Source organism: Calypte anna, chromosome 2 (genome assembly GCF_003957555.1).
Source record: "Calypte anna isolate BGI_N300 chromosome 2, bCalAnn1_v1.p, whole genome shotgun sequence".
NCBI classification, from domain to species: Eukaryota; Metazoa; Chordata; class Aves; order Apodiformes; family Trochilidae; genus Calypte; species Calypte anna.
Genome location: NC_044245.1, coordinates 132,774,633 through 132,802,119, shown reverse-complemented (window position 1 = coordinate 132,802,119; position 27,487 = coordinate 132,774,633). Strand labels below are relative to the sequence as shown.

The 27,487-nt window shown below is 38.9% G+C and overlaps 1 protein-coding gene across 4 annotated transcripts in view; it reads right to left on the bottom strand.

Moving 5' to 3' along the window:
- Positions 1-27,487, bottom strand: part of OXR1 (oxidation resistance 1) — a 251,858-nt gene that overhangs the window by 105,022 nt on the left and 119,349 nt on the right. For 2 of the 4 annotated variants that reach the window (XM_030445951.1, XM_030445953.1), the window contains exons 1-2: positions 24,003-24,168; positions 17,470-17,666 (exon numbers count right to left, since the gene is read on the bottom strand). In XM_030445951.1, the coding sequence (XP_030301811.1) occupies positions 17,470-17,666; positions 24,003-24,061 (256 nt within the window). In that variant the 5' untranslated portion in view covers positions 24,062-24,168. Of the gene's footprint in view, positions 1-17,469; positions 17,667-24,002; positions 24,226-27,487 lie in introns of those variants that run through there. The other 2 variants (XM_030445950.1, XM_030445954.1) reach the window with 2 other exon arrangements.

The window sequence follows — 27,487 nt, the reverse complement described above, 5'->3', positions numbered from 1 at the left end:
ATGGTAAAACAAACTTACTTAGAAAACAAAAAGCTCTGTCACAATATTGTATTTTAGGCACAATACTGTATTTATAAATTCTCCTTAAAAACATACTGAAAGTACCAAATCTATGCTTGACACACAATCCATCCAGCCCTACTAAGAAATGAGTGAAACTAGGCAGTGCTGGGGATGTAGGTGTGCAAATATCATCATCCACATCTTTGTGGGTAAGTGCCATTTTGATTGTGTAACTGGAGGCCTAGAATTCACATCAAGAAACAATTCTGTTCTCTAATACAGCAGCAATGATCTGATTAATTCAATTGAGTTGACAGACGTTGCTAGCAATTTGTATTAGAAAACTGACCCCATTATTTGCAGACATGACATTAATGATATTTGGGGGCCATGAATGTCAAAAGAGCAGGATTTGTGCCTGACCTACATCTGAGAAAGTCATTCACATAATATGTCAAGAAGGAAGCTTACTGAACACATTGTACCTTTAAAAACGCTATTCTGGAAGAATCAGTCACCCCATAAGTTGTTTCCAAAGTTCACCATTGTAATTGCCTGTCCTACATGAACTCCATAGGCTAATAGGAATGATCTCATTCGGAGCACCAAACTAAAAGATAAATTAGGACTAGAATGTCCAGCAAGGAACCACTCACAAAAAACCATGGGATGCTTATGTGTTAAGTTTCAAAAGTTAAAAATCTTTTCAGCCAGAGTCACAGGGTTCTATGTACTTTTGCATCCAGTCAGATTCTTTGTGGTTGCTGCAAAGATATATAACATAAACATGACAAAGCATTTTAAAAGATTTAAATAATCTTTCCATTATTCAGCTCTTTTTAGAATCATAGAATCATAGAACTGTTCAGGTTAGAAACGATCTGCATGCTTAGAGATTGCAGATCCCCCATCATCTCAGTTCTGTTCATTTTGTATCATCACACAAATTTCCAGTCTGTTGTGTTTGCAGACCTTGAAGCCATTCAGAATATAACCAAATCTTAAAAGGCCCAAATATGTGTGCTCAGGACAGAATAAGTCTACACTTGTGGGTGCTGAAAAGGCACTTTATCAAAGGAGCAATCAAATGCCCCAATCTTTGTGAGTGCTTATTGCAGGTCTGTGAGGCAGAGCTCACAGCTCTCACTCCCTCTGCTCCCCTGGCACCAGTAGCATGCTCTGTATGAGTCTCAATGGGTCTTATTCCAGATGCATCCCAGTAAGATGGTTCTGGCCCAAAAATGAAAGGGAGGTCCTCAGCAACCTTCTCCCGCATATAACCAGCATGAGGCTGGCAGCAGGTTGTCCCTGAATCCCTACGCACATAAATAAAGGACACATCAGTTAGAATTAGCATACCATGCAGTCCTAAGTGCACAGACACTTTCTCTGAGCCATACAGAAAATTAATTTTTAGACAAAGGAAACAAAAAGGCAGATTGTGTTGATTTTTTGCCCGTTTTCAGAGCACATATACACTCAAAGTTTGGGCCACCAGCAATTATGCCTGACAGACCTCCAAAGTATAGGCATAGGTTAAACCATCTTCAAACTGAGCTGTAGGCTTTGTTGCCATGATTAAATAAAATGCTTCCTTGCATCACACACAACTGGTTTCATAGTTTTTCTCCATGATTTGTAATTAAATGTAATAACAATGATGTGTACATTAGGTGGAAGCACTGAAGACTGGAGACCCTGCTTTGTTAGCAGGACAGACAGACAGCACTACCACAGCCTGAGCATATTCTTGGAACCTTCTTACCAGTTAGGTTAAATACAGCTCTGGAGAGATCACTTCATGAATGGGAGACTATGTTTATTTTTACTTTATAATACTCCACCTTTCAGTTTCTGTGCCATAGTTGCATTACAGCATCTCATTCGTATTAATAGATCTAGTGGTTTATGATACACTTGACCAGGATAAATCATTTCCAGTACAAATCATTTCCCTATCACCAGTTCATTCCAGAGGCACAGGTCCCAGCCAGCTCTGGACCAACTTGAACTAGATCTGCACTAATGACCAGAGTGAAAAAGCTTCATATCCTCTTGTTAATTCAATGATCTTACAAGCATAATTAGCTCAAGTAAGTGTAATATTACTTGTCCTAGCAGTTCAAATATCTATCTTTTCTCTTTTTTTCATTGGTAGCATTAAGTGTTCAGGTGGTAAACTAGTTATATTCTCTACAGTCACATAAAAGTATTTGACCTCTCAAGAATAAATACATACTTCTCTAAATTAGAAGTTTCAAAACACACGAAACAAATCCACATAGGTCTTCCAGTTTAATATTTCAGAAGAAAAGAGCTTTGCTGGACCACACATATGGTTCTAATTTATGAGACTGTAAAGTGAGAAGCTGTTTCTCTTTTTACAACAGAATACAGACATGGAGTATTTTCTTTACATACTCCCTTGGCTGCACTAATAAGACAATCTCATATAAAATATAACACTGTAGATAATCTCATATAAAATATAACACTGGTGTATAAAATATAAAACACTAACTTTCTAAAATACCCTTCTGAGAAGTACAAAAATATCAGATGAATATAAGCGAACTACTAAGAAATCACAAACATCTACAAGCTCAAGCTCTCGTCTTATGGCTCATATGCAAACTAAAGATCTTATTCAGATTTCTGCAAAAGTAAAAAAAATGAAAGTGAAGTGAAGTTCAGGGATTCCTCTTCCTGAACACACAGACAGACTTCTGTGTGACTTACCCTAGGCGATCCTGCTTTGGCAAGGGGGTTGGACTCAATGACCTCCAGAGGTCCCTTCCATGACCCCCTACCATTCTATGATTCTGATTCCATAAATTCAGAAGAAGCAATTCCCATCATGCCCCATAAGCCTATCTTTTAATCAGGTAAACAGGTAAAATCTGTTCTGTTTACTTGACATTTTAAATACCAATAAATGAAAATAAGCAAAATGATATCTTAGAAAACATGCAACCATCTATTAGAAGACATTCCTAAATAGTCCTAAATACCTGGTTATTGCTTCCTGGTTCTTATATATCCATAAAAGAAGACACTGGTTTTAGACTTGACAAATGCCAATTAGATGACCTTCAATGCACTACTTTTAATTCCCCAGTACTTTTGTTCTTCCACAACTTCCTTAAGCACAGTTCCAAATCTCCACTAAGCTGCTGTCTTAGTGTCTTACTCTCTTGCCTTGCTGTCTACAATATTGAGAGCAGTAAGAGGAGCTGAGGTTCTTGCCTGCCCAGTATCTAACACAGCACAGTGCTCAGATCTCCAGGCTCCTGGTAACCCAGTTTGGTAAATGCCTAACACTATGACAAAGCTTTGTGCAGAGAAGCAAAGGGGGATGTGGAATTTGCACAGGCACAACTTGAATTCTTAGGTCTAATTTTACATCCCCTACACTTAGTTTATCACCTTATATGCCAACCCAGGTATCTACCAACAGGGCAGCCACAGAGCCAGTTCCAGCACACCATGGACATGCTCACCATGTCCCCTGTGCTGCCTTCCTCATCCCATGTCCCCAAGCCTTCCTCAGCAGCCTCCCAGGCAGGAAATCCCCTGAAGCAGGGACTATGTCTCTTGTCCTGGTTGTAACACATCAAGCACAGGTGGTTCAATGATGGGACTCCCAGATACCACAGTAATTAACAGTTTGATCACTTACTATTACTCATAAATTACTATATGAAATAGCTACTGTGTTCATTCAAGATCCTCTAATTCTTTAAAGAAGTGATGTTATAATAACTTTGAATCATCTACAATTTTTAACTCTAGAAGTAAAGCATGTGCTTTAACAATGTCAAGGTATCCTCACTATCAAATTTCAGTAAGCATCCAATATTTAAGAAACTTCACATGATGAAGAAAATAGTTATGTGCTCATTAGTAAAATATTAAGAGAAAGGTGTTCTTAATCAAAACCTTCTAAGGCTTGAGAATATAACAAAACCCAGTATTTTTAACTTTTGGCATGAGCCACTTTTCCATGTTTACATCCCTTTACTATATAATGGAAATTGTTTATATTCATATTTATCAGTGCTATGAAAAACAGAGTATATATTTACATGATAGACACAGACCTCCTGTCTCACAAGTTTTACTTTCATATTGACAATCTAGAGTAAGAACTGTAACAGAAGACCTACTCTTACATCTTGGAAAAGTATTTTTGCTGCCACATTAATGTTACAGAAGAAGTTAAAATCTCTCTGATGTGATTACACATAGGCGCTAGACAGATGTCTACAGATGGTTTTGGGTGGATGGCTGTGAAAGCCCAACAGCTGCTCAACTGCATGCAAGAAAGACTGAGAGCAAAGAGGTTTCTTTCCTTTGTAGCTGATGATTACTTTTTGGAGCAGCCAGAACCTTCTTCCCACCCTAGTTTGTGCCTTGAGAAGTTTCAGTGATCAGATCCTGATTCACAAAGTTATTACAGTTATTGGTCTCTAAGAGTGACATACTTTAGCTCAGCAAACAGTACAAACTACTCCTCCCTAGCATAGCTTCAATACTGCAAACCCATTTAGCTGAAAGCTTTTATGGGCATCATTCCAAATTAGGGCTTTTTAAAAGAAAAAAATAACACAATGCACAGAGAAAATAATTATTAAAAAACACCCATTTAATAAAACCCATCAGAATTCAAAGGGTCCAAAAGCAGATGTAGATGTCATTTGGGTAACAGTGGTAAACAGATAAATAAACCAGAAATAAATATTTCAATTTAAGTTAGCAAATTATTCAAGTTGTAAGAGGAATTCCAGTTCCTGGATTGTAGGTTGTGAACTCAGTGAGTGGGCCTAATTTATTATTCCCCTGTAAATGTAAATCTATTGGGTCAAGAAGAAACAAGTAAAGTGTATCCCCTTGTCTGCTGCACACCCCTCTGCTGGGAGCAGTGCCCTATGCACACACAGGTCCTACCTGGATGGCAGGGAGCTGTCAGGTTGTTTCTGCTACCACCCCTAATTCCATACTCCTGTTTGTATCATGGTAATTCCTACCACAAAGCCTTTATGCAGGTGAACCCAAGGGCCAGTTCTCTTTAATAGGGTTATCAGTGACAAACAAACTGGGGAATCCAGTGCACCCTCCCCTGGGTGGGGAGTGGGTGGGAGTGTTGTGGGTAGGAAGGCTGGACAGGATGGATCAATGGGCCAAGGCCAACTGTATGAGGTCCAATAAGGCCAAGTGTCAGGTCCTGCACTTGGGTAAGAACAACCCCATGCAATGCTACAGGCTTGGGGAGGAGTGGCTGGAGAGCTGCCCAGCAGAGAAGGACCTGGGGGTGCTGGTTGATGTGAATGTGGGCCAGCAGTGTGCCCAGGTGGCCAAGAAGGGTAACAGCATCCTGTGTGCTTCTATCAAGCTGTGTTTACTAAGAGAAAGAGGACATTTTAGAATGTTTATATTTCACACACAGTCCAAATTTTTCAAGTGAAGAAGGATCTACTCCGGAGTCAATATTAATATTAATATAAACACAAATCAGAATATTAATACAAATATTAACAAATACAAATATTAGCAACCTGTCCTGTTTGTAGAAATAGTTTTTCTCCGTGTCCTTTAGACAGATAGAACAATCTGTCTATCTGTTTAGATAGAACAATCTATACATGGTGCTGCTAGGAAGCCAAACCAAAACATAAAAGCACCATAACGTGCAACCCTTACCTTCCAGAGAACAGAGACAGTATACTAATTTACATTTAAAACTGAAACATCAGTTTTGCTGTTAAGCAACAGATACCCCTGCAGCGTATGAGGGTAGATACCTCCCTACATAGTTTTGCGTACTATGTCCATTGGTTAGAAAAACATGATCCCACTCAATCCCTAGCAAGTAAAAATCAGCTTATATTTAGGGGTTTTCCTACCTATTTTTACTTCCTATTTACACATAAATCATCTCGTCAGAAGAAAAGGGGCAAGTATCAAATCTTCAATTGTGTGGATACCCAAAACATGCTAAATGTTCCCACAATTTCCCTCCCTCACAGGAGTCTAACTGAAGGAAAATACTTACCAGTATATTTGAAATCAGATTTCTCTATTTTTACAACTAAATTAACTTGAAATTATCTTACTATTATTTAAAATTAATAATTTCATAATACCAAATGCAATTGCCAGGAATGTCACCAGCAGAACAAGAATCAGAGGTAAGCTGACTGATTTTATTAACAGAGCATTGGATTATGGCACGAGACAGGGCTTTTCTGATATACTGCATCATTATACAGGCTCTTCTCAAGTGAGTTTTTGATAGCTCCTCTTCTCCTCACTGCCTGGGCTCCTTTCTTGTTTGCTTGCAGTCTTACCTTTGTGCTGCTTTCTTCTCGTACTGGTGCTTCACTGACCTATGTTCTTTCTACCTGCAGTGCTGCCCACGCCTTGTCTCCAGCCCCTTTACCTCTATTATTGGCTATTTCTTCCTGTAGCCAAGTTTATTATATATTTACAAGTTCATTAACTTGTAGTTTATTCTGATGAATTACAGATCCCTCATACATATGATTTCAACCACGTGAAATCATCTCTCAGCCTTTTTTACTAAGCAATAGAGATACAAGTTGTAATAAAGAATTTTTGTTCTCTGCCAATGTAAGACAGCTTCACCATTCACATTTAAAAAATAAAATTAAACATCCTGTTTTCAAGTTGCCCCTATCATTTAGCAAACTCGACCAGAAAAATAGAATAATTAAATCATTACAAAAGAAATTGCTTGTAGCATGTTGTTCTTGCCAGTCTGGAGAAAAATGTTTTTTGCCCTGAAGAATGAATTGGCAAAATTACTAAAAGAAAATGAAGTTAAGCTTTTTCTGTTTCTGGTAAATGAAATAAGAAAATCAATTTGATGGTATTTATGGCACTATAATAGTGAAGAAGATGGGGCTTCTAAAAGACCATTAAATGCAGGAATCCTGTTCAGTGAATACAGAGACACTGAGCTGAACCCAATCCACCTTTATTAAGAGAGTTCACTGGAAAAGTGTGTTCTGGCAGGTTAGTTAGAAGTGTAATTAGGACATGCTATTCATAAAAATCCACTATTCCACCAGATGTATTCTCACTTTAAAAGCCAACCCTTCATAACAATCTTGTAATGGAAAAACATATTCTTCCTCTCTTTCAAGAGCTTGCTGCAGGGTTTGCGGTGAGTCCTTTACTTCTCAAATTACCTGTCTTAACATACTTTTTCACTTGAGATGGGTTACAATCCCAACTGTAACCCTTAAAGAGAAGTGCAGTATGTAGAAAAAAGGCCAAGCTACTTGGTATACTTGGGTTGGTCTGTTTTCCAGCAGAAAATGAAATCTTTGCTAGTAAGAAAGAAGGTTTATCTTTTACAACCATTATAGTATCCTCTTCTGTCTGATCAGCTTGGCATGTATGTACTCAATATTGACATAAAACCCCACATTAGGAAGAAATTTAGTGTGAGGGTGCTGAGCAGTGTCCAAATCCAGGTTGGATGGGGCTTGGAGTAACCTGGGCTGGCGGGAGGTGTCCCTGCCCCTGGAACTGGATGAGCTTTAAGGCCCCTTCCAACCCAAACCATTCCATGAGTCTATGATAAATAGTAGCATGGCAAGTCCCTTCAGAGCAGGTCTGAATCAGTACAGATTTAGACCAGTGTGAGATAACATGAGAAAATTGTTCTACTTTGAACTGAAAAAATACTAAATCTAACTCAGCTGTGTATTACATAGTTGGAGTTCCACAGGGGTTCATCTTTTTCTGGCAGAGCTGAGTTTGGGCCACACCACTAGATGGCTTTTTGTTTGCTCAAAGTCAGCGGTGGTGTCATTCAGTATTATCTCAGGGTGATGATTTCTCTCTGAGATCCCAGCAGTTTTCAATACCCATCTGATGGTAACGTTAGCAGCTATGCTGGGAAGCCTTCACTTATGAACAATCAGTATCTCACATCTTATTAATATGAGACTTTCTTGTAGTCAATTAGAACATTTGTAATTTATTTTGTAGAATGAGTTTAAGCCAGTTTCTCAAAACATCATTTAGTTTTCTTAGTAAACTTAACTTGTATGTTTTCAAAAATGACTATACAAGAAATCTCTTTCAGACTTATTCAGTGTGAGAATATCAGAAACTTGGCAAACTATCGAACAATTAATCTCAGAACTATTTTACATTCAACTGAAAAAGTAATGACATAATTTAAACTGTAGGTGGATCACAAAAGCACCTAATTACATCCCCAAGTGGTCACGTGTTCTTAAATAAATGTATGGCTAAGGTGCCTGAGAAACTGCAGGTCAACAACTTTTACAACAGATCATGCTTGCTACATTCCCTCTGGCAGAGGAAAGAGACTGTCATTCTAACTTCTGCAAATTAAATAAGTAAAAGAATCTCTCAAGCTATTAATTAATGAAATTGATTGGGAACATAGTTGGCTGCAGCCACTACTTAGTTTTCATAAACGTACCTGCCCAGTTAATATTTAAATTTATAAAAAGGCTTCTTTCATAAATGTTGCCTATTTCATGCTTGCAAAGTCCTTGCCTACTACTACCAAAGCTCTGTAATTCTGGAACATTCAAAAGTACAATAACTCCGTGATAAAATCCAACTGTTCTCCATAGCCCAAGATAAGTATCAGGGTTTAGCAACAACACCCAGTTCCCATAGGATTTTGGGGGGGGAAGAGAATAAATAACAAACCAGTTCGTTAAAATCCAAAGGGAACTTCACAGCAAGCTGTCCTGGAGATGAACCTAACCTAGCAGCTCTATCTCTTGAAAATCACATCTTGTTCTTATTTATCTAGCAATATTAAAAAGAAAAAAAAAGCCTGAGTTCAGGGAAGGGTAAAAATTAGTTGGGAAAAAAAGAAAAGAAAAAAAGGAAAAAATGGCAGCAGAAGAGGAAGCTTTTCAAACGGCTTTTTTGGTGCTGGAAAGTATTTGGTAGCCCCTCATGTTCAGGACCCAGAAATATGAAACTGCCAGAGGGTCTGCCCCATCACAGCAAGAATGGCTTGAATTGGATTATTACCAGACTATAAGAAACACAATCATAGAATCATAGAATCATAGAATTGGCTGGGTTGGAAGGGACCTCAGAGATCATCGAGTCCAACCCTTGAACCACCGTTGCGGTTGCTAGACCATGGCACTGAGTACCACATCCAGTCTTTTTTTAAATATCTCCAGGGACGGAGAATCTGCTTGTAGGGGAGGGAGACAGTACCACACCATCAGCATGGGCCAACTTGCCTTGACACAACCACAGTATCCAAAGTGTTGTTCATGGCAACAAGAGGACTGGTCATGCCTCTGACACCTAGGACCAGGTAGGGCTGGAAGTTATCCAGTGTTACCCACTCACATTATCAGCTGGATTTGGCCAGTCTGTCACTGTATTCCACACCAGTTTCTGCTTTAATGTAGTTATTCTAAAATAAGTGTCTTATTCTAGTAGTAGATGGTCTAAAGCAGATGATCTTTGAGGTCCCTTCCAACCCAAACCATTCTGTGATTCTATAAAGTAACATCAGACTTTGATCTTGGATTTTGTACTCACATATAGGACGTATGGAAGGAATCTCGCTGGCTTTACCATCCAATGTTAGCTTCAGAGGGAAGGAAGGTCACTTTCCACATTGAAGTTACTTGCAGTATTTGTGATTTGTTCCTATTGAAAATGTCTTTTTCCACCCCCAACCTACATTTCTGCAGGCTTCTTTAGGGATTTAAAGAAAGCTTAAGGGAACAAATAAAAAATATACCAAGACATTTCATACTATCAGTTAACTGGGGTGTGATGGAGTAAATAATTTTGATCTGTAGAGGACAGATATTTTATGCAAAACTTAGAACTTAACATCAGGCTTGAGACCCCCCCATGTAAGCTGTCAACTGCTCTGAATTTGACTCCAGGGGAAGCTCACTTTGTGGGTCCTGCTGACAAGTTTGATTTCATAATTTCTTGGTATCTGTATGTCTACAGTGGGATGGTATAATAAACTGCCTCTAATATATTTGTAAAGAACTTTAATTTTGTGATTTCTTGCTGAATTCCAGACATAGCAAAAACACTGGGTCTCTGTTTTCTCATCAGAAATCAGTTTTCATAGTGCTTACACTGAGACACTAATGATTCCTAAAACAGAAATATAAGACTTCCCTTGCACCAACAGGTCTTCTCGGATATTTTAAGAACTTTTAAAGTTTTTTTTTTTCAGGAGTGGGAAATTTCAGTACTTTAAATTTTTTTCATGTAAAAAAAAAAAAATCACACCTTCTTTGAATTGGTTCTAGTGATTATATTTTTTTAGCTGTATAGAATTACTACGCTGTCTGGAAGCCTCACATTTGACTTCAGAATGAACAAAATATGAATAATAATAACAGGTGCATTGGTGTAATAATATTCCTTCTCCTAGAGAAGTTCACCAGATAAAATAATTAGAGATCAGTGTAGCCTTGTAGTCCATGATGAATACTGCAAAAATGTGGCCTCTCATAAAGGGCTGAGAAGAGCATTCTCTGCTGACAGAAGAAGCAAGCTAGGAACATCCCTCCAGTTGGGCAGGATAACTCACTGCCTCAAATTTCAAGTTTGAAAGTCTCAAAACAGAAATAAAAACCACTATCAAAACTTTCTTGAAGAAGAACTTTATAACTTTTCACAAAAACCTTCTTGTTTGCATTGGAGTATTTTTCTTTAAATTTAGAAAATAACAGTGATTCAGAAAAGAAAAAAAATCTCTCAAAACACATTATCATATTTCAAACAATTTATGGTTGAGGTAAAAAAATGCTCAGGATAAATCAGGCTGGCAAGGACCTCAGGAGGTCTCAAGTCTAAACAGTTGCTCAAACTACAGTGTCATCTATGAAATCATAGCATCATTTAGCTTGGAAAAGATCCTTAAGAGGTCCTTAAGAGACACTGCCAAGTTTGAGAAGCATGATTTATCCATGGTAAAGCCATAATGACTATTTCAAACCACCATTGTTTTGGATGAACCACCATCACTTTTGGGGAAAAAGCTTCAAAAAGGATGCGCCCCATGAACTTCTTAGGGGCTTTTTAAAAGGGAGGCTGAGCTCCTTATTTACAGGGAGGCTATAGCTCCCTGTATAATCTTTCTTGCTCTTTTTGAAAAGGAATGCAGCATTTACCTTTCACCAGCCACTACAGACCACCTATGATCTCTGTGACTTTTCAAAGACAGAGAGCAGCCTCAGAACTACCTCAGCCAGGTCCTTCACTGTCTTTCATATGTATTCCATTGGGTCCTATGAACTTCCATGGATTTTTCTCAAGAGATCCCTGACTCAGCCCTTTCCTATTTGCAGTAATTATTGCCCACCCTGAACTCTGTCTGCAGGCTCAAAAGCCTCAGCCCTATCTGCATCTGCTGTCACTAAATCATCCAGTTATTTCAGCAGTGAATCCATATTTTCCTTGTTTGTTCTTTTGCTGCTAGAAGGAACACTCAAAACACTGATGCTTAAGGCATGTTTGAGGTATTAGAAATTATGTCCTTTTCTTTAGTCTTCTTCTTATACAGAAGGCCTCCAATGAATGAGACTGACAGTGAAAAAAGGAGAAACTGATTTAAGCTGTAGTCTCTAGGCTGACAGAGGGTACATCACCTTCAGAGATTCAAACACTGGTGCCCCCAGAATACATACTGGTAGCTGATACTGCAATTTGAGTAGCTTGCCTATTGAACAATAAAAGATTTCAGCTTTCTCCTGATGTAAAGCGAGGAACTTACAAAATCCTAAAATATTTCTTGCCCAAAATGACTCAGCAGATGACACAATAACAATATATATGATTAAAACCAAAACCAGAATGCTAGATGAGAGGACATTAATGAGCATCACTCTTCTGGTGGATACTGTCTCTACAGCTAAGAACTCATCTATATTCAAAGGATACACACAGTATCTGTAAAGGACAAAAGAAGGATACAACACTAAAACCTGGCTTTTAATGGCTACAAGTTTTAAATTCTAAAAAAGATAACAACAAAGACATGAACAAATCCAGAGTATCTATGTGATCTGAATCACTAATAAAAATCTTCATGGAAGGTGAACGATTAAGAATTCTGCATAGTTACTGTTGCTATGAAAGCCACTTTCCCTATTTTCCACATGTTTTACAAATTATTTCCCTTTGCTTGTTGCTGACAAAGTGGTAATGAGGTGCTCGTAAAATGGCCTCCTGCCCTGAAAGTGTTTGAGATTGCATTGGAAAGGAAACAGTCACAAAAATGTCCCTCAAAAAGCAGATCAGTAAGGAAAGTATAAGTGCATTGAATGGGACAGAGTCAGACTCAGCAAACGTGTGCTAACAGCATCTGGATCCTCTGAGAGAGAGCTGGCAGCTTCATCTCCCACCTATTCTCTTAAAAGGAGATGACACAGCCCTTATTAAAGCCTCTGCTGCACCAAACTCTACCACTTACACAACTTCTAGTAGACACTTCTTTTGGGAATTCAGCCAATTCATGTGTATTTATTTAGCTGCTTATCCCAAAAGCTTCATTTTTCTTCCACACTGATTTTACGTCAGCTGATTTCACTATTCTGAATTCCTAATATGTTGATATTCAAGAAGAACACAAGTATAGAGTACTAATACGGCCAGGTCAAGCTAGCAAAAAAATATTTTTTCAATTTTTTTTTTTAAAATAAGCCACTGCAGTTAAGGGAACTGTGGCAATTAGCATTCCCAAAGTGCCCTACTTGTGCTGTATATTATGTATACATACCCACTCATTCTGTCTAAACTACTAAATTGGTGTAGCTGTAGCAGCAATTCCATCTACTGAAGAGAGAGACTAAAGCCACAAAAGATTCCTGCCAAGATAGTTGAAAGTTGCCTTCTAAACAAAATAGGCTGTGCTAGCAGAAGCCTACACAGCAGTGTTTGCATTAAAGCTTTTATGAGATATTGGAAGATATAAAAAATGCTCCAGTCCTCTTCTCCCCACCAACAGTGTATTCTGACAACATTTGTTAGCATGAATTACTGTCCTGCTTCGTGGGTTTTTTTGCCTGATTCCTAGACTCAGGAGATGTTTTAATGTAAGTATCTCATTTTGAAATAATCTTTCTCTATACCAGTGCTTCAGTTTTATTTTAATGGCAAATAGGACAAATGAAGGCTTCTTATATCTACAAAACCAGGACTCCTAGGTAGATAGTCTAGTGGGTATATACTCATACAAGTATCTAAGTGCCATACACCAGACTGTAATGAGAACCAGAGTATCCAGCTCAAGTGCATGCTCAGGGTAACAACATGAGCTACTTCAGTCACCTCAGTAAATCACCAAACTTATAACTCACCTGAGGCATCATACTGTGGTCCCACAGCCCTTCAGGTGGGTGCTACAAGATCCACAGCTGTGATGCTGTCCCCCCCCCAGCTAAGAAGAGCCATTTGTAGCCTGGCCATGGCATTAAGCTGATCCAGCGTTATTGCTTTGAATTCAGGTTACCCATGTAATTCTCCACTGTATAATATTCCAGCCCACTTTTTAGAGTGTGGGAGACCCAGATACCTTCTTTTCCTCTTTCAAGGGAGTTACTCAACAATAAGCACTTCAGAAATAAGTGGCCTGAATTTTTAAGTGCCTGAAGCATCTAAAAAGTCTAATTTTAAGTTTTTATTTTTGAATGTCTTGGGTGCTGTTTCTAGAGTTCTCAAAAAAACTTCATCTAACCCACCGTGCAGACTGTTTTTCCTACGCTTGCCTTATTAATTTAGGAGTTCCCACCCAATTTCTTCACACCAGTTCAGCACTGGAGGTGCAGGAACCTTCTTGCCTGCTGAGCCTGCCATATGGAAGACATTTCTCTCTCACTCTCCATCTTCTGTTTCATTTCTTCTGAGCACACGCCTTGTTCCCTGTTGCCTATTCCTCTCAGTGCTTTCTTCTACCTGCACTTCCCCTACTTTTAAAAAGTGCAGCTGCACTCACTGATTTTGGGAAGGATATGAAATGCAGTCTATCAGAAAGATGAAATGCAAAGTAAATGTCTTGTGGATAACTCTCTTAAGCAGGAGCAGTGCTGATGAAACTTTTAAATCTCTTGGAATTACCAGGATATTCCTTCCTCATTGCACATTCAGCTTTGAAAGGTCAGAGGTAAATCTATGTATACATAAGGTGGCACTAAAAATTAAAAAATATTCTGATGCTACAGCATACTTAGGAAGGCAGCCTGTCAGAGAACTGCTGGTATTTGCTTACAGGAACTGCAAGCATACACAAGCTGCTACAATTTCTTCTGCAAAGTCTGTGTGTCCAATGTAAATGCCCACGTCTTTAAGTCTGCAAAGCAGAGTGAGATTTATAGAAAGATCTCTCAATTGCTTTCTGCATAGCTAAATAAAAAAACAAAACAAAACAAACCCTATATTTTAAAATAATTTTGATTTTACTCTTTCTGGGAACTGATAAAGCTGGTTACACATTTCTTTATATATGACTGTTAGTTGCGTGGCTATTCAATAAAATGGGCAGCCATTAACAAATCCAGCTGGGCCTTAAGGTTAAGTATTAATAGGCAATGTGATGCTGATATCTACATTTTAAAACTTATAAAGTGTTGACATTTACATATTGAAATATAAATGTCATACTTTTTTTATATATCCAAATTTGAACTCTGTTCTCATAAAGTACTTCGAGGATCACGATAATAACAGAAAACAAGTTGTTAAGAAAATTTAGAATAACACAAAACCACAACTGGCATAGCTTGCTCCAGCTCTTTTAGTCAATACTATAAATACTGTCATTTGCCAATTTGAGCTGAAGTTAACAGAATGCTCATTTAAAACTAAAGAAGCAAAGCCAGCTGAGAGCACTAGTTTTCTAACACATTTTCTTAATACATTTATCATAGTAACAATTAGTCCATGTTGCTCAATCTTGAACACAGATTGCTTTTAGTAGAGCACAAAATGCAAACAAGGGCAAAACAAGGTAAAAACCTGTGTAATTGTATTAGGTCAGCAACAGGTTTAATGTGCTTGTTTGAGTTATTTAACAGCCAACTGTCCACAAAACATTATCAGAATCCAATGTTTTTCTATTTTAGAGTCCCAGCCCATTGCAGATGTGTTAGTATTAGAAAGATGTAATAATTTTTGAGACAAGTGACATAAAAATTACTTTTAAATCAAGGGGTGATACAAGTCACAAGTCAGTTGACCTGGACCTTAGGGACATGGTTTAGTAATGAGCTTACAGTATTGGTCAAAGGCTGGACTGGATGATCTTGAAGTTCTCTTCCAACCAAAACCATTCTGTGATTCTGTGATAACTTAAAGCATGTTGAAGTTGATGTGAGTTCTAAGATAATTAGGTGCTGCCTAATTATCTGGCAGAATATGAGCCAGCAGTGTGCCCAGGTGGCCAAGAAGGCCAATGGCAGCCTGGCCTGCATCAGAAATAGTGTGGCCAGCAGGAGCAGGGAAGTGATTGTCCCTCTGTACTTGGCACTGGTGAGGCTGCACCTCAAACCCTTTTGGGCCATTCACTACAAGAAGGACATTGAGTTGCTGATACAACTTCCACAGAAGAGCAACAAAGGTGGTGAAGGATCTGGAACACGTCTTACAAGTAGCAGCTGAGGGAACTGGGGTTGTTTAGCATGGAGAAGAGGAGGCTGAGGGGAGACCTTATTGCTCTCTACAACTGCCTGAAAGGAGGCTGTAGTGAGGTGGGACACAACTGGTGATAGGACCAGAGGAAATGGCCCCAAGTTGCACCTGGTAAGGTTTAGATAGCGTATTAGCAAAAATTTCCTTACTGGAAGAGTGGTCAGGCATTTAGAATACGATGCCCAAGGAAGCGGTAGTCACCATCACTGGAGGTGTTAAAAAAACTTGTGGATATAGCACTAGAGAAAATGTCTTAGTTGGCTGGTGGTGTTGGGCTGATGTGTGGGTGTCTGACTTGATCGTAGAGGTTTTTTCCAACATTAATGATTCTAGAATAGACTCAATATCAGAACAACTCAGACAGTAAACATGTTTATCTGGTACCAGTACTCTGCTGTCCAAGATTAAAACTTTTTTTTTTCACACTATTCAGTTACAAGGTGCCATTTAGTGTTCAGGAAGATATAGAGAAACTCTTGTTTCTTGTATTTGCATGTCAGCAAAATTCAAATGTTTTGTAGTATGCAATAATACTGGCTTTATCAACTTATTCCTTGTGATTTAAGCAAGTCATATAGACAAGGCTGTATATTTATGAACATAAAGCCAGTATGTGTCCCTTACTGGGTCAGTCCAGCTGGTCCACCTCACCCAAGTACTCTCTACAAGATAAAGGAAGATGATATTTAAGAAAAACATGTAAGCTTGGCCACTTCCTGTGGTTTTATTCCTCTCATAATTCCCCAGAATCTCCTACTGTTGTTTCCAAATGTTAGCATCTGTTTATGGGCAAGGTGCCCATGAATGCTGCTGTCTGAACACACTGTCCACAAGCCAGCAAGATCTGCAGAGGGGCTGTGGAGTATCCACCCCTGGAGACTTTCAACAGTCGGCAACACAAAGCTTTGGCTGTTCTAACCTAGTGTTGGCTGAAGTCCCACTTCAAACAGGACACCAGACTTTCTATATAACCTTCAGAGGTCTTTCCAGTCAGCAAGTCTGTCAAATCAAGTGCTGCTCAGTACTCAAACAAATTAATCAAATGTTTGAAAAACATTCTTTTATTCAAGCACTGAAGTTAGACTCTGAAACAACTTGCCAGTGCTCAGACTTTGTGATCACTAGAAGTTTATCTAGGTTATAAACATTGATGGAGTTCACATTATAAGGATTTTGTAAAGGTTCCAAAAGGAAAATGAAGGTGAGCCCAATTTGTCAGGCAGATAAATGCAAACCTAACTTTGCACTTCCATGTACAGCCTGTGTTTTGGTTGATAACAGAAGTACATCCTACGATGGTCAATTTACCAGAACTATTTTTTAAATCTGCATTAAACTAAGAAGTCATTTCATTATTACTGCTTTCATTATTACTATTATGCAAAGCTCCTCTACTGAGGTCCATGATCAAAGGTAATTATGTTCTTCCTAGATCCTTCCTCCCAAAATTGCTTTTATGTTTTCCCCAGCACTTGTTCTTAAAGACAAAAAAAAAAGTTGGAAGAAAGAACTCTTGTAAGCAGTACAAGAGAAATAAAGCAAGTATAAAGATAAATATTTAAAAATAAAAATAAAAAATTTACAGATAAATAAGTTCTTCAGGGTAGTTCGACATTAGCATTAACATGAAGATCTTAATGCTCACTGTGGGCATTTGTAACCTTAGCAAGCAACTGTAATTAATCAAAAGAAATGAAACTCAAATAAACACAAAGACCTTGACTTTTTAATAAGTATATTTGATTTTTTTTTCTGTGAAAGAAAACTCACCAATGGTGTAATATCTCTTCAACTCACTCCTCCGGGGATTGCGCCTTTGGGTGTTTGCAGTGTTGTTCTGTTCCTCCTCAGAAGCAGCTGTCTTAGTGGCAAGCAAGGATTTACTGGGCTGAGGTGTCTGAGCTTCAGCTGCCACTGGGTTGCATCCTGGCCCACTAATATCCACCGACTGGGACTTTTTCTTTAATCTAAAGGCAATTTAAGGCAGTAAAGTATTATTAATCATCATTTTCTACTTAGATTACGCCTAGAATAACAGCAATATATTCATTGTACAGCAATTCATGCATGTTGCAGCAGAACACGGAACAGCGGTGATAAATTAGGCCTTGTATTAATTTTCCCTTTCAGTTACTGCTAAATCAGTTCCAGTACTTCAATCCCACATGTAGCTATGAATGCTAAACTGCCCTCAGATCAGCCTGCTGAGCTGCTTGGAGAATCAGTCCCTAATCTATTTCAGAGAATAGGAACTGCCAACAATTAACTTATGATTAAATTGCCTAGTTTAAGTTTCCACAGATGAGGGGAACACAAAGGAATTAACTAATTTCATATATTCAGCACAAAGTTACTGAAAACTCCACAAGAAAAGAACTGACTTCAGATATTCTAAATTCAGATACAGCTCTACAACTGCATTTCTCATTCTGCAATAGTTTCAGCATGCTGTTTCTCACCAAATCTCAGGAATTTCACTAACCCCAGGTACCATTTTGTGCATTACAAGAACAATGGACAGAAAAAGAGGAATTCTGTCTGGCCAAAGAAATAAATGTTGGTCTACTTGTTACTGGCATCTAGGTCATGTGCAACTTATTAAGCACTGTCCTGTGAGCTCAAACATCTATCTAACATCAACCATCTAATCTAACCCACCTAGTTGCCCACACATTCAGACATAACATTGTAACCTGAGTGCAAGTGTATTGTGAGAGACAGACAGTGTCAAAAGCCTTGCTCAAGTCAAGCCAAATGACATCACTCTCTGCTCCTCCAGAAATCCAGTCATTTTACCAGTTTTGCACAAGAAAGACTGACAAAAACCCTCAAATCCTATTTCAGAGTGGTGAGTACACTCCAATCACTGAATCACAGTAGTTCGGGATCTTCTACCTCTAACAACATAAAATAGAAGCTATTGTGCTACTAGGGTCATAGAGACACTATGCCATCTGTATGAATAAAGGCAAATTCTCTGTTACTATGAAGGTCATTACATACACATTGGACTTGCTTAACACTTTTCTTAAATTAAGTGTATAGATGTGTATAGTTGACTACATAATTTGATCCTAGAAATAGAAGAGGTTTATGGCATTGCAGTAAGGTATTGATTTGAGATGAGATGATAACAATAATTCTGAAATTTTGAAGCAAATTAGGTAAAATGATAAAATTCACTAATGCCAAAGGACACCTTTATTAGAGTAATGATTTAATGCTAAGCAGCCTCCCTCTTAACACTGTGCTTTATTTTTAAAACATTTTGTTCACATATTTGTTGCAACAGCACGGATTCCTGTGCTGAGAATGAAATAAGCTAGTTTAAAAGATTAACTGATTAAATACTGCAATAATAATTACTTCTATTAGTAGACTGGAACACATTAAGGTCATGACCAAGCTCTGTATTGAGCTAACACTGAAGGATCAAAGTCTGTGTAGAATTTTATGAATGACACTGTGAAAATGAAATCAGTGTATTCATATGGGGTATGTGGAAGAACCAGAAGTTAGAAAGTCAGAGGTTAGAAATTAATTTCTCTAAGTGGTCCAATGGGAAAGACTCCTTCCACTAAAAAATTTTCCTCAGAGTGACCCAGGGTGTCTTGTTTCTGAAGCAACTCTCCTCAGCTCCAATGCCTCTGCATGAACAAGTCAGGATGAGATGCAGCTTTATCCCTGTACTAGGTCAAAGCAGATGTTCCTCTAGGAAATGTCTCTCTAACATCTCCATCAGGGTACAGGCAGGTGCACAGTGCTACCTCCCCTGTATGGAGGCAGTGGGGACACCATACTGAACAGCTTGGGATGAACTCACTGAATAATTCTATGAGCACTTCATCATCTCTGAGTAAACATTGTGTGAGAAGAAAATAAAGCTCTGTTGTTTGAAATAATGCTCCAGAAGCCAAGACCTAGTTTTGAGCAATTCTAGCTTTAAGCCTACAGGCTGATCAGATATATGTACCTAAAATGAAGGCTGGACTATTTAACTGACTCAGTACCATTGAAACAGTGTTCCATTTTGATGGTAAAATCTGCTATGTTGTTGACTATGACATAGTCCAGATGGTATAAAAGTCTTTGTAATGCCTTCCCACTTTAAGTCTTTGAAGATTCAAAGGATGATTTCTGGGAAGAAAATCACTTAAGTTTCAAGAAGTATTAATACTCTACCTCATGCTAAAGCTTCCACTGGGATTAGAGTCTTGCTTCTCTGTTGTGCAAAAAAGTTGCAGGCAAAGAAGATACAAAGTGTCTAGGACCTCTATAATCCCAAACCAAAGCAAGTGAAGCCTAAAAACTAAGTGTAAGTATGTCCTGCATTGTGCATTCTGTGCTCTGCCCCAGAGCATGACAGACAGGAGGTGAGCTGAAATAAATCATACAAATGGAAAAACACCATAACGATTTAGACTCTCAGCTATTCTATGAACTCATTCATAGACAGCAAGGCTGTCTGAAGGTCAGTTCAATTAATAAAGCCGTAAATTAAGAGTGTGAAGGTAATTACAAAAATAGCTTGTTGTGCATTGTGGAGAATACTAGGTCATTGTTACAAATATACTGTGTCTACTCCTCCAGAATCACATAAGAATGAAGAAATAATACCCATTATCTGAGCAGTAAAGATGTCTCATGGACTTTTTCAGGTGGTGTGTGAAGAATAAAAGACCGAATTAAAATACCTATAGCAAATTAATGTGCCAAAAATTATCTACTCTTGCACTCCAGGATAGCTCAAATGTAAGACAGGAGCTTGAAAGACAAGCAAGTGCATATAATATTGTAAGACTGTTCTTGAAAGACCATGGTTTACAGTGCTTTTGCTACCAGGAAAGGTAGAAAGATTCAGGATCTGAGCTAATACAGACTCTGATACCAAGGTCAGCTGAGTAGGGCACAGGTTCAAGTAAGGATGCAACTTTATAGGAATGACTTGACAAAAAGAAGCAACTTCCTCATATGCATCTTCCTTTAGGCCACCTGAACTGTACACTGATATAGTTGTGGTTGGTACACAGTCTGAAAAAACACTTTGAACTATGTCTTCACCAGACCACCATGACTTGCAAAGAAAGCCTTAGTTCTGTATATGTTCTGAAGCCAAGGGAATTAATAATTTGTAAACCTGACCCTTTTCCAGCACCCTACTTTATTGCTTTGGTCTTTGGTTGGTTTGTTGTTTTCGTTTTATATTAGAGCTGCACAGTCAGGCCCTAACAAGATTCATTCTTTAACAGAAAGGAATCTGCACAGAAATGCCTTAGGATCACATTCACAGTTCTTGCCTCACTCAAGCTGTCTCTTTGTGGAAAAATAAACAAAAAGATCTAAGAAATGCTGTAGCAAAGCTTTTTTATCTTTTATGTATTCTTTAGTGGCTTTCAACAAACTTTTTGTCACAGGTCTTTCAGTACCACTTGATGTGACCCAAAGATCTAAAGTAGAAAGGGGGAAAATTTTTCTTTTCTACAGCTATCATTGAATTATTGGAGTTCCAGGCGAGGGAGAGCTATGCAACAAAAAAGAGGAAAATCTGCAGCCTTTGAGAGGTATGAAACCCTAAGGTGGTCACTACTGATATCCTCTGGCAATGGGCAGCTTCTATGGAACTCAGTCATGCTCTCCCTTGGTTGTTAAAACAGTCACGTTGACAGACAAAGCAGTAAGTTTGGAGAAAAGGCTGACATGGAGTGAGTATGAAGGCCCAGTTATTGACAACTGGTGGAGGCAACTCATCCAGGGTTGAATTTCAAGTAGGGCCAGAGAAGAGGTTACTCAGCTGCTGACTGGACCTGAGCAGAAACTCTGTTTTGGATAACCCTGTTCAATCACACATTTTGCACAACTATTTGTGCAATTTAATTGCATTATTGCTAAGAATCCATCCACTGCATCTTAGAAGCAGCCAAACAGATGGCTCCAGCTTTTACCTCCTCCTGACCAGCTGGCACCCTGTGCTCCCCAGCAGCACCTCCCAGGAACAGGTCATTTTGAATGCATTCTCACCATTTCCCTCAAAAAGAAAACAAGGTTGGGTGAAAATCCTGGGGCTAGTGACTTCCCTAAGAAGTCTGCTATAGATTTTAAGAACATTAGGATTTTGTCCTTGGCACCCACTATCATAAACCTATTCTATTCCTAATACAATCCAGGAACTTTTTCATGTTGTAGCTGAAGACTGGATTTTTGTAAAGAAACATGGGGAAAAAATAAGGCCTTATTCTTCTAAACAGATCTTGAAAGCACTAGGCAGTCCAGTCTGAAAGCAATGGTGAAAAAAAGCATTTAAACCATTTATAATAGAAACAAACATGCATATGAAGCCTGTGCATATGGAGCTGTGAATATGTACAATTTGATCTTTGTGACTTTTTAAGTAGAAATCCCAAACTGAAACGTGGATTTGGAGAAAAGCTTCATTCATTCTTATCTACTGAATACAAAAACCTCCTTGCACCCCTTGTGACTACTGCAGATTTTACTGCGGTTAATAAGAGAAGCAAAATCATTCATTTGAAGAGTGATGCTTATTCTTCAGAGATGCATTTAGTATTTCTGAATGCCTAGAAGAGTTGGTTATGAATTTGATTTCTTTGTAACAAGAAATGTGATTTAAACTAATGTTGACAGAGAGACTCTATCTGATTCTGAAAAAAAAAATAAACTGCTTCTTTGGTTTTCAACACAGCACTGCAAATGTCTGACAATTTAGACTCAAGAGAAGGCTTAAGCCTTGGTGTCTGCACAGACCAGCTCCAAAAAGTTACTTTTCCTTGCCTGGGACCAGGCTTGTGGTCTGCAGTCCAGCTCCATTTACTGCCTGAGGCTCCTTCTGCATGTTTGCAGCATGAGGCAAGGCCATGAAATGCTATGGGAAAACCTTGTGTTTAACACCCCTGGACACCACCTGCAGCTCTGGCCACCCCCTCCCAAAAAGAAGACAGCAGGATTAAACTGATAGAGAGAAAAAAACACCTGCAATGATGGTAAGTTGATTCCTCATGGGGTGAGACGAAACAGTGTGGGGAGGAACAGTCGGCGGGGACCGGAGCAGGGAGCTCTGCAGCCATCAGCCATGGGAAAGGGGAACGCAAATGGGTTTTCACCATGGGAGATATAAACAGCACCAAATGAAGGCAAGCAGCAAGTTTGAGATACACACAAAGAAGTACTTCTCTGAATGGTATATAATTGCATGATGGAAATAATTGTGCAGGCTAGGAGTATTGCTCAGTACAAAAATGAATGACAAGAGTCAGGCAGAAAACATCCATTAGGGGCTGTGAAGCATGCGGGTACTTCAGCAAACAAATTCCTTGAGTCAAGGATTGCTGGAAGGTGGAGGGGTTTCACAAGGAAAGAGACACTCAATGCATGCTCCCTTTCTTTCTCATATTATCCTTGAGTATCCACTACTATGTAAGTACTACATACATCAAGTGCAACACACTTGCAATTCAAATCTGAAGAGGGAAACAAAACCAGCCACCACAAAATAGAACACTACTAAAATCAATGCCAGTCAATAAGCAAGCAAACAAAAAACCCTACAGAAAAGCCCTTCAGACTGTTAATTTACATGTTGACCATGCAGCACGGGTTTTCTGATAACGCAAGCAGCTTATGAGATCATTCAATGGCAGAAAACAAGAACAAGATGACCTTCACATGGATGGCATTATGAAAGGATTAGGAATTAATTCACACCTACACAGCCAAGAAGCAATCCAAAGTGGCAGGTATCTATCAGTAAAACAACATTCTGCCCAGCTTCAGGAAAGAAAACGGCGCAGGCACAAGAGCTACATGCAAAAAAAAAAAAAAAAAAAAAAATAGTGGCATTTCAAAAGCATTCTGTTCTCTCTACCACCAGTATATGTTTTTCAGCATGTAGAACAACCACACAAAATACTCCTTTTTTGTTCCTTGAAACATGCTACCACAAATTACCATGCAAACTAAAGACACAATAGTTGTCAATTGTCACATTACCAGAAAGCAAACCAAAACCACCCTCTTAACTTCCCAGTCACCCTTATGGAAGTGGGCCCAGCACATGCAGGGAAACTAACAACATCCTTAATTCTGAAGGAAAAGACTATTCCAAACCAGAAGTTTCCACCAGACTCCATAAGAAAAGATTAAGAGTATCTAAATTACTGAAAAGGTGGCTTTGTGATGTGTGGTACAGGCAACCCACACCTTTTTAACAGGATCTGTATACAACAGTGGCGCCTCATGTTTTTCAAGGGCACGTCACAGAATAGAGACTTTTGAAAATGAACACAAACCTTGTAATTATTCCTGGGAGCATGACAGCACTGCTACAGGTAAACCCTTGGAGGACCATTTACAGAAGACATATAGATTGGTTGCTGCCAGGTTACATCCATTAGCTCCAAGAGGGAGAATCCAGAATCCACTTTTGGCTCAAGTGTGACAAAGCATTCTCACTGCCTGGGAGAGAAGCGTCAGTGAGTCCACGGGAAAAGGAGTCAAAGTTCTCTGTGCAGCCTGGAGATGTTTGTTCACATGGCAGAAATGGGGAGGGAGGTGATTGGTGATGATGATGATGGAGAGGAAGATAGCAGCTGAATAATTTAACTTTGAATAGTCACAGCATATAGAATTCATTCTTTTTTTTTTCCTGCAGAAGCTTTTGTAAAACTTAAAGAGCTCAAGATCATATGGCTTCACCATGGCTGTATAGTATTTTACAGGGTTTACATAAGGGAAGCAATATGTTCTGCAACGAGGGTGTGTGCTTTGTCAGGGATGAGAATTTCTTGATCTTTCAGGATTTTGAGAGGGTGGGTTGCAATGCTGCACTATTTGCTGACAGTTGTCTTGATTTTGGACATGTTTTAGAAGAAATATGTAAAGTAAATTACTATTTTGAATCTTGCTATTTTGTTAATAGCTGCTATACTGTTATTTAAATAACACCCACTAGCTCCATTTTCACAAAAGCTCTTCCAATGCTTTATGCAAATCTACTTTAGTACAATTTGCATGGGTCTTGAAATTTCCAGCTGTCACATTCAGTACAGAAAGATTTTGCATAATGGTTTTAAAGTGATGATAATTTCTATTTCATTCTTATTTGTTTCATTAATGCTGTAGCATTATATCTAATGCAACTTTATTTACAAGGATGGATTTAAATCATCCAAACTATTTTAAGGTTTCATTACTAAAGAAAGTCTTTACTTCACCTGATTGGAAGGAGCTATTTCTGAAATGTCTTTATTATAGGCTATGTAGCTTTTCAAACATTCATATTATGCAGGACCACATCCTGTACTACCATTTTCTGCCTCCCAACCACTGAGTGCAGGGCTTTCAGAGGCAGGAGTAGCCAGTGGTCTGAGAGCTGCATAGCATACCCTGAGATATACAGAATACCCTACCTACAGTGAAGCCATATAAACTCGTAGCATTTTTCTTTATAATTAACATTGTCATAATAGTGATTAATTTCTGTCCTAACTGCAAGTAATTTATACATCAACAAAGCTGTTTTATCCAAAGCCTTTAATTTAGGCAATTGCATTTACACTGCTGACTCCAGCCCTAGGCTTGAATGTATTCTGAGTTTTTACAAGTCAGCTCCAATAACCCTGGGCACTTAATGTTCCTGAGATTGCTACAGTATATGCAATCATAACACACATACATTTATGTAGTCAAATTTGGAAGCAAAAAGACCCTTTAGCTTCTCAAAGAGACATTAGAGGACATTGGAAGTTACAAAATACCAGAGATATGTGCCTTGTAGTTCTACCACCTCAACAAATAAGCATGAGCACAGCAGGCAGTAGCAGCTCAGGTTTGAAGAAAGCGCTGTAAATACGCCTGTCGTAAGATATGGAAATGCAAATCTGCACATTCTTCTGCCTTGCCCAGCATTTCATACAACTTGAAAGGTACACAGTGAAACAACTTAAAGGCTTCTTTCAAAATATAAAACTAATATACACTTCATTATTATTTTGATTTCAAAAGAAATACCTGGGACAAGACATTCTGATCTCATCATTAACAGTTCAGAGGTCTGTAAAGGTATCTTGTAAAAGTGTGAAAGTTAATAAACAGTGAGTGAGCTCCAGCCAGGAGAATCTCAGCCCATCCAAGAGCAATAGCCCATTAGCTGGAGTGCCTCCAGGCAAGAGGGGACCTTCCACACTGGTCCCCCTCCTGCAGCTGGCAGCCCACCAGCTCATGCCATGACATTCCACTGTGTTACACAGTGTGTTACAAGCTCCATCTTGCACCTGAGCATTGGGACACACTGCGGAGTGCAAAGGCCACAATCTGGGACCTGTCAGACCACAGGCAGCAGAAGACACAAACCTCACAGGCAATTATCCAACCTCTCCTCATGCTCCTTACCCAAAGGAGCCTCCCCTCCTCTTTCTAGAGCCACCAGACTCATCCTCACACTGAGGTGCAATGTGCCCTTTGGGCAAAGCTCTTTGCTTCCCACCAGGCGTGGGGTCTATGGGTCTGCACTGTGAAAGCCATTATTTGCTGCTTCACTTTTCTAAGAATCAAGCACAGCACACTGTACAGATGTTAGGGCTGAAAAAATATCAAATACCTAGAAGTTTTCAGAAGCACCCAATTGTCTTCATTGAATACAGGTCAATGACAAGGTGGACAAAGGACAGCAACTTAAACTGTAAGCCAAACAGTGCCTATCTGAGGCAACTAAGTTATCCAGTTTGTATACATTTTGGGTCTTCATACTTCTGCAATATAGGTTAGCCTTGAAATAAAGATTACATGGATTTGCAATGTGTGCATGATATATTCTTCTGTAAGTCCTCACAGGAAAAAAGCAACCATCATAAAATGAAGCATTTGCCACCAACTCACAAAGGGCAAACTCTCATTACAGTGGAGAGGCAGAAGCTGCTCCTTGAGGAGACTAAAACATCTAGCATTTCTACTTGCTTAGAGCATAAATTGGTTCTCAGATTGCTGAGCAGGATATATTAATATCAGATAAATCTCCGTGGAAGCACCTGACTTGTCAACGATAAGTTAGAAACTCGGCAAAATGAGAAAGCTCTCATCACCATAGCCAAAGTGGAATTGAGTTTTTGCCCTTCAACTCATGTATTTGAATAGTAAGTATGATCTTAGTATTTTTGTGAAATGAGCCAAAAACGTATAGGTTGTATAAAATGTGCTTTATATTGGTTGGCTCTTTTAACTGTTATTTGATGTGTACACCATATCTTCCACTGAAAACATGCTCATTCAAGTTACTTTTTCTTCAGGGAGTTTCACTGGGCACTAGTCATACAGTGCTGGAAAAGTGCTTGTCTTGTTCTTTTTTGCATTTCTGATTCATCAAGCAAGTTAGCCAGGCTTATACCAGATGGGAGAGAAATATCTTCAAAGATCCAGGAATATTTTGTACTTAAAAAGGCAAAATATCTTCCTGCCTTTCTGGCAGGAGATCCTACATCTCTAAGTATTCAGCTCCAACTAACACTGATCAACTTTTTCTTTTCACCTGGGGTCACTAACATGGCAAAGCAGTTGCTGGCATTTCCTCCAGAGCCCAGAGGGCTGACTGGGATCTGCCAACCTACACTCTGTTCACTACAACACTGCAGCCACCCAGCGGATCTGGATCCTTGCTAAGATCCCATCAGAAGCAATTACAAAATGGGAAATCTGTTAATTGCACCTACTGAGAAAATGCTATATCAAGCATGTGTGGTTTTCATGTCATCCCTAAATAGTAGGTAACGCCACTCAGTAA